The sequence below is a fragment of the Lipotes vexillifer genome, unplaced genomic scaffold, assembly GCF_000442215.2.
Source record: "Lipotes vexillifer unplaced genomic scaffold, Lipotes_vexillifer_v1.1 scaffold972, whole genome shotgun sequence".
NCBI lineage: Eukaryota > Metazoa > Chordata > Mammalia > Artiodactyla > Lipotidae > Lipotes > Lipotes vexillifer.
Window position 1 is genome coordinate 452,995 of NW_006769413.1, and position 10,348 is coordinate 463,342.

The 10,348-nt window shown below is 55.7% G+C and overlaps 1 protein-coding gene across 1 annotated transcript in view; it reads left to right on the top strand.

Moving 5' to 3' along the window:
- ITGA11 (integrin subunit alpha 11) overlaps positions 1-9,127 on the top strand; it is a 134,011-nt gene extending 124,884 nt beyond the window's left edge. The window contains exons 23-30 of the mRNA XM_007445599.1: positions 352-441; positions 1,245-1,335; positions 2,621-2,734; positions 2,937-3,023; positions 4,335-4,445; positions 4,543-4,638; positions 7,940-8,053; positions 8,742-9,127. Coding sequence (XP_007445661.1) covers positions 352-441; positions 1,245-1,335; positions 2,621-2,734; positions 2,937-3,023; positions 4,335-4,445; positions 4,543-4,638; positions 7,940-8,053; positions 8,742-8,813 — 775 coding nt within the window. The 3' untranslated portion in view covers positions 8,814-9,127. The remainder of the gene's footprint in view (positions 1-351; positions 442-1,244; positions 1,336-2,620; positions 2,735-2,936; positions 3,024-4,334; positions 4,446-4,542; positions 4,639-7,939; positions 8,054-8,741) is intronic.
- Positions 9,128-10,348: the final 1,221 nt, after the last annotated feature.

The window sequence follows — 10,348 nt, forward strand, 5'->3', positions numbered from 1 at the left end:
GGGGGGGGGGGGGGGGGGTAGGTAGCATAGGATTTGCCCATCTGACAGATGAGGAGGGCACACAGGCCGCTGTGACCAAGCTGGCGCCGTCCTCCCAGCCTCCAGCCCAGATGTGCTGCACCCAGAAAGAGGGCAGGGAAAGCTGAGGTCTCCAGGTCCCCTGCCTCCCCGGCCCTTCCCCTCCCGGGAGACACCTCTGATGACCCTGCTGGCTGGCTGCTCTGGTGCAGCAGACCCAGACGCACGGGGATGCTCCTTCTCAGCCCGACTTGGAACCCCCCTGCTGCCCTGAGCTGGGTGGAGGGAGGGCTGTCCCTTCCTGACCACAGGCTCTGCCGGCTTTCCTTGCAGTGACAGTGACGAAGAAGAGAGCACCAAGGAAGACAACACGGCCCTCCTACGCTTGCACCTCAAGTATGAGGCTGACGTGCTCTTCACCAGGTGGGCCGCGGCCCCAGGGCCCTCATGCTGAGGGACTATGGGATGCAGCCGGGTATGCCCCTTCAGAGTGCACCCGCCTCATCCATGGAGGGGAGATGGCGTCAGCAGGGGGGAGGAAGAGATACGGACCTGGTCCCCAGGGAGCTCCCGCAGTGGGGGAAGGGGGAGGGCTGGAGCAGCAGGCAGTATCCATCCCAGGTGCAGGCTATAATCGGAGGAATGGTCTGCAGAGAATTTTAAAATAGTCAAACCTGCTAAAAAGTCCATCTGTATTTCATTACCACTTTGCACTAGCAATTCTAAATAGCATCAGTGAGAAAATGCTCCTCCCTGCAGGGCAGACTGCTCCCACCGCCCACCCACCTCAGTCTGCCGGTGGTCCCCAGTCTGCCCCCTGAGAGCTCCCAGGAGGGCAGAGAAGTCAGAAGGTAACCACAAACAGACAGAAAGTTCAGGCCCTCCCACAGCCACCACTAGAGGCTGGAACGCTGCACAGTGGGCAAGTTCATGATCAAAAGAGGCCATGCCCCTGGGCAGGAGGCAAGGGCAGGGGTGGCAAATAACTTGCTCTTCTGGTTCATGGCCATCCCACACACGAGGCAGACATTGCTAATTGATCTCAGAGTTTATTACTGCTGAGCCTCAGAATCCTTCCCAACACAGCATTCCCAATGGACACAAGAGGAAACGTATTTGCTGTGGTCTATGGGGAGCCGGGTGCATGCCCACACCCTCTTCCGTTCGTTTATCCATCTAGCCTACACTGACTGAGCTCATGGTGACCCTGTCCTCTGTCCCTGCAGGAGCAGCAGCCTGAGCCACTACGAGGTCAAGCCCAACAGCTCGCTGGAGAGATACCATGGCATTGGGCCTCCCTTCAACTGTGTTTTCAAGGTTAGTCTGGAAGGGAGTCAAGCAGACAGCAAAAGACAGGAGCTGAGGATCCCCCATCTAGGAGGGGAGGAATCTGGAATCATTGCTAGCGCCTGGGGTTCAGCCTCAACCCTGACACCCATTCACTGTGTGACTTTAGGCAAGTCCCTTCCCCTCTCTGGGGCTCTCAGTCCTCATCTGGAAAATTATGGGGCTGAACTGGGAGGACGTGTCAGTGAAGATTAGGTGTAGCTGCTTATAATTTTTAAAGTATGAAAAAAAACAGTGGTCTAAATACCCTGGGGTTTATTCTCTCCCATAAAAGAAGTCCAGAGTTGGCAGCTTTAGAGTCATCCGGGATTGGGTCTCCTTTTGTCTGTTCCACCATCCTCAGCATGCAGTCATCAGCCTATCAAGTTCACCTCATAGTCCAAGGTGGCTGCAGCTCCAGCCATCACGTTCTCATTCCAGGAAGAAGGAAGGGGAGAAGAGCAGACCAGACCCCTGCCTACTAAGAAACCTCCTTGGCAGTTCCTTGCACTTCCAGTTACTTCTCATTGTCCAAAACGGTGTGATTCAGCTGTACGGGAGGCTAGGAAATATGCCTTTTTGTCTTGCTTTCTGTCACTAAGGAGGGAGGGAGAGGAGAATTAGGAAGCAGTTTAGAGTCTCTGCCATGGTGTGCCCCAAGATCTCCCCAGCCCTGAACTGCTGAGTGAGAATTGGGAGCAGGTAGACAGCTGGAAATATGCAGATGCCTCAGTGGCTCATCCAAGAGAGATTTAGTAACCTGCCCAAGGCCACACAGCTCATCTGTGGTGGCAGCCCCAGGTTATGTGCTCAGGCTTTCTGATTCCAAAGCCCTATTTGTGATCACTGTGGCTCTGACACCAAATATGTCATGGCTAGAATGTGAACCAACACACACACACTATTTACATCCTGCATCAGTTACTGATTATTTCTCACAATAAAGGAATTGCTGTCACCACCTCCACCCCGACCTCTGTCCAGGGAGGCCACCAGCACCACAGCCAAGAGAGGGTGAAAAGGGAAGTAACCCTTGCTGTCAGCCTCGTGGCCCCCGAGTGACCCATCCTCAGCCTCCAGGAGCCCATCCCTTTCAGCTTTCATGCAGTTTCATCCTATAGCCCCCCGCTGAGATCTGGAAGAGCTTTGGAGCATCTACAGTGAAAAAGCCAGGGGGCTTGAAGGGGCCTGGCTGGGGGGATCGCCCCGTGAGCCTCGTCCTCCACCCCCCAACTGCTGCTGGGTGTACTGACACCTCCCCCCGCTCTGGCCACAGATCCAAAACTTGGGCTTGTTCCCCATCCACGGGGTGATGATGAAGTTCACTGTTCCCATCGCAACCAGGGGTGGCAACCGGCTGCTGCTGCTGAAGGGCTTCCTCGCTGACCAGGTACCCATGCCCTGGGGGGCCAGCACAGGGGAGGGGACAAACATATCCTTAGGTGTGCCCCCAAGTCCCTAGACCTCAGCTCCTTCTCCCGAGCCCAGGGCCAGCCACGCCTTCTCTGGGCAGAGGAGGAGAGAGGACCGTGTCTGGGACGCCGAGTCTGCCAGTGCTGGTGGTGAGGCTGGTTGCGTGTGTCCTCATGCAGGCAAACACGTCCTGTAACATCTGGGGGAACAGCACTGAGTACCGGCACGCCCCGACGGAGGAGGACCTGAGTCGTGCCCCACAGCTGGTGAGTGTCCCCTGCACCAAGAGCCCCGGGGGGACGAGGAGAGGGGGCTGCCTGAGCTCCTTGTCCAGTAGTTTGTCCAGAAGAGCTTGTCGAGCACCTCTATGTCCCAACCTCAAACCGAAAGGACACAGAATAAGGAAAAGATACTTCTTGCCCTTAGTGAGCTCACCATCTCACAGGAGACATGGGATTGAGTGTAAAGAAGCCAAGTAGCGAGGCTGGGATACGTGTCAAGTGAGGGGCAGTGGAGCAGACAACCTCGAGTAGAGAAGCAGGGGTCGTGGACTTGCCCCTGTGCCTAAAAGGGCCGGTAGGATACGGACAAGCAGAGGGAGGAGGAAGGAGCAAGACCACACGGGGATTGTATTGGAGACACTGACCACATCACCTGGGGCCTCCCTGCCCCCAGAGATGGAAGGCAGCCCAGCTCCCACTCCTGAGGCCCTCCGCAAGACATCTGCTAGTGTCCAGGTTTCTGTTCCCAGGGCTGCCTCTGTCCCCACATACCAATTTCTGAGGGTGCCTTCTCTATTCCTTACCCAAATCAAAATCTTAGCTATTTTCATTTTGTTCATTTTCAAATGCCTCACACAAAGTGTCTTTGGAGTGTAGTGCACTTTACTGAAGACTTGAACTTGGGTGGGGTGAGGTGGCTGTGAGGGAACAACACAAATAAGTTTAACCTAATAAATCTTAATGACCTGATGATGTGTTTGGGTTTTCTATTAGGACGGTGGTATCTGCAAGTAATGATAGTTTTAGTTTTACCACTCAGTCCTTTTAAATTGTTTTTCTTGTCTTATTGCTCTGGCTATAAGGGCAATGGTAAGCAGAAATGATGACCGTCTTGTCTTGATCCTGTTTTTAAAGGGATTATTTTTAATTTTTCATTATTAAATGTGATACTTGCCACAGGCTTTTTAAAATAAGCACCCTTATTCAGATTCAGGACGTTCCCTGGGAGTTTTTATCATAAACAGATAGTTGGATTTCATAAAAGCCTTTTTTCTGCATCTGTTGCAGTAATACTGTCATTTTCCCTTTAATGCGTTTGTATGGTGGTGACATTTATAGGCGCCCTAACGTTGACCCAAAGTTCTGTTCCTGAAATACACCCAGTTATGCACAACTTCAAGTGGAGCATCGGATATACCGTCCTTACTTTGTCCTCCACCCCCATCCCCTTCCTTCTTCCTTGTCCTCCGCCCCTCCTACCTCAGGAACAAAACCCCACTTGGTCAAGCTGGGCAGCTGAGCCGTCTCTCTGGTGGCCAAGCCCCTGCTCACCCTGAGACCCACCTTCTCTTTCAGAATCACAGCAACGCTGATGTAGTTTCCATCAACTGCAATGTGAGGCTGGCCCCCAACCAGGAAATCAGTTTCCATCTGCTGGGGAACCTGTGGTTGAGGTCCCTAAAAGCAGTAAGTAGAGCCCCGGGAGCCAGGCTGGAGGAGGCAGGTGCTGGGGAGTCTCCCCCGGGAGAGGGGCCAGAACCTGACAAGGCCTCTGATTACACAGCTCAAGTACAAGTTGATGAGAATCACAGTCCATGCAGCCTTGCAGAGGCAGTTCCACAGCCCTTTCATCTTCCGCGAGGAGGATCCCAGCCGCCAGGTGAGCACTGGGAACCCTGCAGACCTGGGCCCAGGCCAGGCCAGCTTGGGGAAGGGTAGCCCCTTCCCCAAGAGTTTTCCTACTCCCCCTGCAGGAGAGAGATGGACAGGCCTGCCAGCAGTTAGTGCAGCATCAGAGGCGAGGGAAAATCGAGACAAACAGACTGTTAGGGGCAGAACTGGGGAGAACAGGGCCAGAAATAGGCATTGGCGCTGCCCCTCGGGGGCACCAAGCGGTGCACCTCAACAGCCCCTGGAGGCAAGGAAGGAGGGACACCTGCGTGTTTTGCACTAGAGGAAGCGGAAGTACACCCCAGGCCTGCCTGCCTGCCCACCTGCCTCAGGGTGGCGAGGCTGGGTCTTGGCAGGCTTGCAGCCTAGAACGGCCAGCCAACCCTCCCCTCCCCATGCATCCGCACCTCAAATCTAATGAATGAAGTCTGCTGCGAACTGAAATTGTGAAGACCGAGGGACTCGAGCTATCTCTGAACTGGAACTCTTTTTGAATTGAGTAAAGCCGGACTATCGCAGCTCAGACTGGCTTGAATCAGGGTCTAGGAAAGGGGTGAGGCTCCATGTGGTGCTCTCTGGGGAAATGAGAAACTGGGTCTTGAAAAAAAGGCGGGTCCTCTGGAAGGAGCCTGGCGTCTCGGGCGTGGGACGCTGCTGCCCTCCACTGGCCACATCCCCAACCCTGGCCTGGGCTCCGGGTGAGCGTCCTGTACCAGATGCGCAGTCACCCACCAGCCCCACCCCAGGAGACACTGGAGAGCAAAATGGGCCTGGTCAGGAAGCCAGACCTCCATAAAACACAAACGTCGATCCCAAACAGCGTGTGGGTGTGCCAGGCAGAGGGGGAGCAGGCACAGAAGCCCGAAGCAGCATTCAGCAGATCCACCCGAGGAGCTGTTTCATTTGTTCGTACTTCAGCATTTGTCAGGTGTTCATCCTGTGACTCAGGCTCACGCCCCAGATGAATTAGGCAGACAAGGGGGCAAGGACAACGAAGTGTGGGTGCAGTCTGGGGGAGAGCACAGGTGCTGGCATGGGGGTTGGTCAGAGCAAGCCATGTCCAGGGAGGGCTTTCTGGAGGAGACGGTCCACTTGACCTGAATCTTGAGAGACATGTGGGAATTTTCCAGGCAATGAAGCGAGAAGAGGCATGGTACAGACACCCCACGCACACACAAACCACCCCTTTCTCCGCACTGGCCCATTTGTCATTTACTAGTTTAAGTGATTTCTCCTTCCACTCCCACTTCCCACCCCCAAAAACCCCTCTTATACGCTCCGGATGCCTCACTTCTCTTAGAAAGCCAGCAACCCAAAATTTAAGCCCCTGTTGCCTTGGCTCTGTGCGAGGTGCTGGTGTGGGAAGGCAGAGCCAGCTCCCAGCCTTCAGGGATGGAAACAGCATAGAAGGGACCTGCTGTTGGTAGAGCCCTACCTATGTGCCAGGCACCGTAACAGACACTTGCCGTGTTACCCTGCTTACTCCTCACGGCACTGTGAGGGGCATCCCTACGTCCATTTTTCAGATATGGAAATGGAGGCTGTGTGAGGTAAGGCGGAGGGGAGCAGGCTTGCCTCAAGGTGAATAGAGAGTCACTGGCCAAGCCGGGCTCCGCCATGCTGCTGTGGGTGCGTTCGTTCAGGCTTTCAGCGCATTGAATGAGCTCCTGCTCTGTCCCAGGCACTGTTCCTAGGCACTGAGGATAGAGCAGTGAGCAAAATAGATAAAGCCCCTGCTCTCCCTGGAGCTGACACTCTAGATGGGGGTGGGGGGAAGAGTCAACGAACATAAATACATACAATGTCAGTGGTGATAAGGTCTGCCCAGAAAAACGTAGGTGCGTAAGGGTGGAGACGAGGGGTGCTATTTTATACAGGGAGACTGGGGAAAGCCTATAAGGGGACAGCAGACAGAGACTAGAAGAAATGCAGTGGTGTCATGCAGCGAAGGGGGTTGGGGGAGCCCCACCAGCAGAAGGAACAGCGATGCAAAGCCCCAGCAGCAAGCGTGTGCTGGACGTGCTGGCAGCCGGCTGGCTGAGAGCTGGAGTAGAGAGAGCAAGGGGCAGAAGAGGAGATGAGGCCGGCGAGATAAGCAGGGCCGGAGGGTGCAGGGCCTTGCAGGCCAGGACAAGGACTCCGTTTTTCACTCTGAGGAAGATGGGAAAACCTGGAGGACGGAGCAGAGCAGAGAATAAATCCCCCGCCTCTGGCTACTATTCCAAGAACAGACTGTAGGGGGCGAGACACAAGCAGAAGGGGCAGCTAGGTGGCTGCTGCGGTCTCCAGGTGGGAGATGAGGGTGCTCAGTCCAAAGAGGTAGCCTTGGTGGTGGCAGGAGTGGCCACATTCTGGGTGTTTCAAAGGTAGAGCAGATAGACTTTGCCGGAGTCCACGTGGGTGTGAAAGTGAGAGTCAGTGACCAATACAAGAAGCAAGAGCAAAGGAAGGACAAGGCTGCCATTTGCTTTGAGGGGAAAGATGTTGAAGGAACAGGTTTGAGGGTGAGGAGTGAGATCAGGAGTTTACCTGGGGACCTGTTAAAGATGCCAGGCAGGCCGAGTAGACAGTTGGATATGAGTCTGGAATGCAGTGGAGAGTCCAGGTAGAAGGTAGCAATGTGAAAGCATCAGCAGGCATAAAGATGGTTACGGCCCTAGGACTGAGTGAGTTTCCCCGGGGCTGCGTTAGGGCTCTCACGGCCCCGGGCACTTTTGCTTTCAAGGCCTTACTCCATAAACAAAATTTTTTTAAAAAAGCAATATTTTCTGACTTGGTCTGTATAAAGACAGATATAATCCAGACAAGACTATATTTTTTGATTCTAACTTTAAAAGAAATTAGAACATTTCTGTGGGCCCCTAAAACCACCATGGACCCTGGGCGCCATGCCCACGGTGCCTACTCCATAAGTCAGCCCCGAGCTCACCAGAGCCATGGGACACACCAACATTTAGGAAACAGCAAAGAGAGCAAGAAAGAGTGGCCCATGTGGTAGAAGGAGAAAGCAGGGAGAGTGGAGTGGCCCCAGGCCTAAGGCAGAAAGCGTCTCAAAGAGGAGGTGGGATCACTTGGTCACTTAAGTCAGATTTCCGCTGCACCAGGGCTGGGAGCTCTGAGGCCTCTCGGCAGGCTGGTGCAACCCATCCCTTCAGCAACTCCCTGAGGAAGGGGATGCAGCTCTCCCACCAGGTGGCCCGCTGTCTCCTACCCTCCTGCCCCTCCCCAGGCTGCCACCTGGGCCCCAGAACAGTAGCGCTGTTGACCTGGCCTCACCCCTCACCTTGCAGATCACATTTGAGATCTCCAAGCAAGAGGACTCACAGATCCCCATCTGGATCATCGTGGGCAGCTCCCTGGGGGGCCTCCTGCTGCTGGCGCTGCTGGTCCTGGCACTGTGGAAGGTGAGGGCCCCCGCAGGGTGCGGGTGGGGGGCAGCATCCTGGCTGTCCGAGCCTGGGGCCTCTGCCTCTGAGCTCTGTGGCCAGTCCCCATGTTCTCTTCCGCATGGGAGCTGGGGCCCACCCAGCCTCCTCCCCAGAACTTGCCGACTCCTCACCACAGCAGGCAGATGGGCTAGGGCCACCAGAGGGCACTCAGCCTACAGCTCCAACCCTTTTGTGGGTCCCTCTGAGAACCTAATGAAAGCTAGGCTTCCTCTGATCAGAAAAAAAGCAAGCACACGCAGCCACAAAATTTCTCCAACAATGTCAGGCTGTTAAGAAGTCCCCCAAAAGCCCTTCCCTGTCTCTGAGCCTCAGGCTAGGAACCCCTGGTCTCAGCCTCCTCCTGTTATAGATGAGGTGAAGGAGGCCCAGAGAGGGGTGTTGACTAGGGCAGCGTCAAAGAGCATGACTGCTTGCCTCTTGACACAGGCTCCGTCCACTTGGTTCCAGCCTCCCTGTCACCAATTAAGTGGCCCGTTGTGCAGCCTGGCGGTGGTAGGGGAGATATGCAGCATGAGCTGGGGCGTTCAGGGAAGGCTTCTGAGGAAAGAAGCCTTAAGAGAGTGAGTGAAGGGAGAGCAGGAAGGGGAGACAGGCCTTGTCCACCCTGCCCACCCCTGAGATTTCTCCCTTTGCCTTCCCACAGCTCGGCTTCTTTAAAAGTGCCAAGCGCAGGAGGGAGCCCGGCCTGGACCCCACCCCCAAAGTGCTGGAGTGAGGCTCCGGGGGAGGCTGAGAGTTGATGGGGGCCAGGACACGGGCCCAGGCAGTGTGCAGGCCCGTGGCCCACCGAGCTGGGGTGGAGAGGACGCCGGCTCGCTTTGCACTTGACCTCATCTCCTGAGAGACCAAGTCTGCTCCCTCTGAAAAGAACTCAAGTCAGTTTTAAGAGGGACTGTCCTACTGGGAGCCATGGCACCTCCAACACAGATCCCTAGGGATTTAAAGGGACCCCCCCCCTCCCAAGGTACACCCCAAAGCCGCCCCCAGGCTCTGTGGGGGCATTTGCTGCCCCCATCACTAAGGTGCTAGAAATTCGTCATCACCCCATGCTCAGAAGAAACCCAGAGGGGAAGACTACAAATGCAAACCCACTCTGCCCTCTCCAGGCCTCTAGTTCCAGTGGGACCTAAGGGGACAGCAGATCTGCACTCTGCGCTGTCCTCCCACCCCAACGCTGTCCATGGCTCCCGAGTCTCCTCACCCCTTCCCCAGGCCGGAGATAGGTCCCTGGAGCGCCCCCTGCCTGAGGGACCCAGCGGTGACAGCTATTGGCCTGGATGAAGACAGACTCTGGGACGCGGAGACTGTGATGGACGGGCAGCTGGGACCTAGGAAACTGGGCACCCACCAAGATGCGGAGGTGGGCGGGCTCTCCCGCATCCCCACCGTGCGTTCACACTGACCACCGCCCACATCCCCTCCCAACATGCTCTCAGCAGCTGCAGGCCTGCAGCTGCCACCCCTCCTGCTGCTTTTGTTCCTGGGAGCCTGGCGGAAGTGTGGATGACGCAATCCCCAGGCTCCACGTTCCCACTTCGTCTTCCACTGCAGCTTGTCCCGATGCGATGGCAAGGCTGCAGGCCGTGGGCAGGGGTAGAGGTGGGGGGCCTCCCCTCCCTGCATCACCCCCTCCCGACACACACACACACACACAGCCTCTCACGGCCTCCCATCCCTCCCTTCCGAGCACCCATCACCCATCACCCATGGGGGAGAAGGGCTGGACCAGTGCTGAGGGGTTCTCCCTGGAATGCACCGGATAAAGCCTGTGCAGGAACGCCCGGAGCCTGTGCAACCTTGGTGGCAAATGTCTAATCTGCCAGCCCATGGGACAAGTGGTACTACCAACGACAGCGCCCCGAGGACAAGAGGCATGCCTGGTGCCCAGCCAAGTAATTTATGCCTTAACCTTGTTTTGAGGTAGGAATGAAGGGGGGATACATCAAAGGCATCTGTCCCCTGTCACACAGTATGACCTTTACTGTCGTAAATATTTTAAAGAAATTTTTAAAAATACAGTGTTTAAAAACAACTAAGAGGCTGCCATCCCTTTTGTGGGCAGAGCATGTCCTAGTGAGCCACCCTCTTTGAGGACAGGAGGTGGTTGAGGGGCTCCCTGCTTCTTTCCCGTTGTCTCTAGATGTTTGGAAGGGACTTGTCCACCCTTTGCTCCCCACAACATCCCCTCGCAGTGGCTGCCTGGTCTGGGATGGACATCTCCAGTGATGGAGCGCTCCCTCCCTCTTTCCC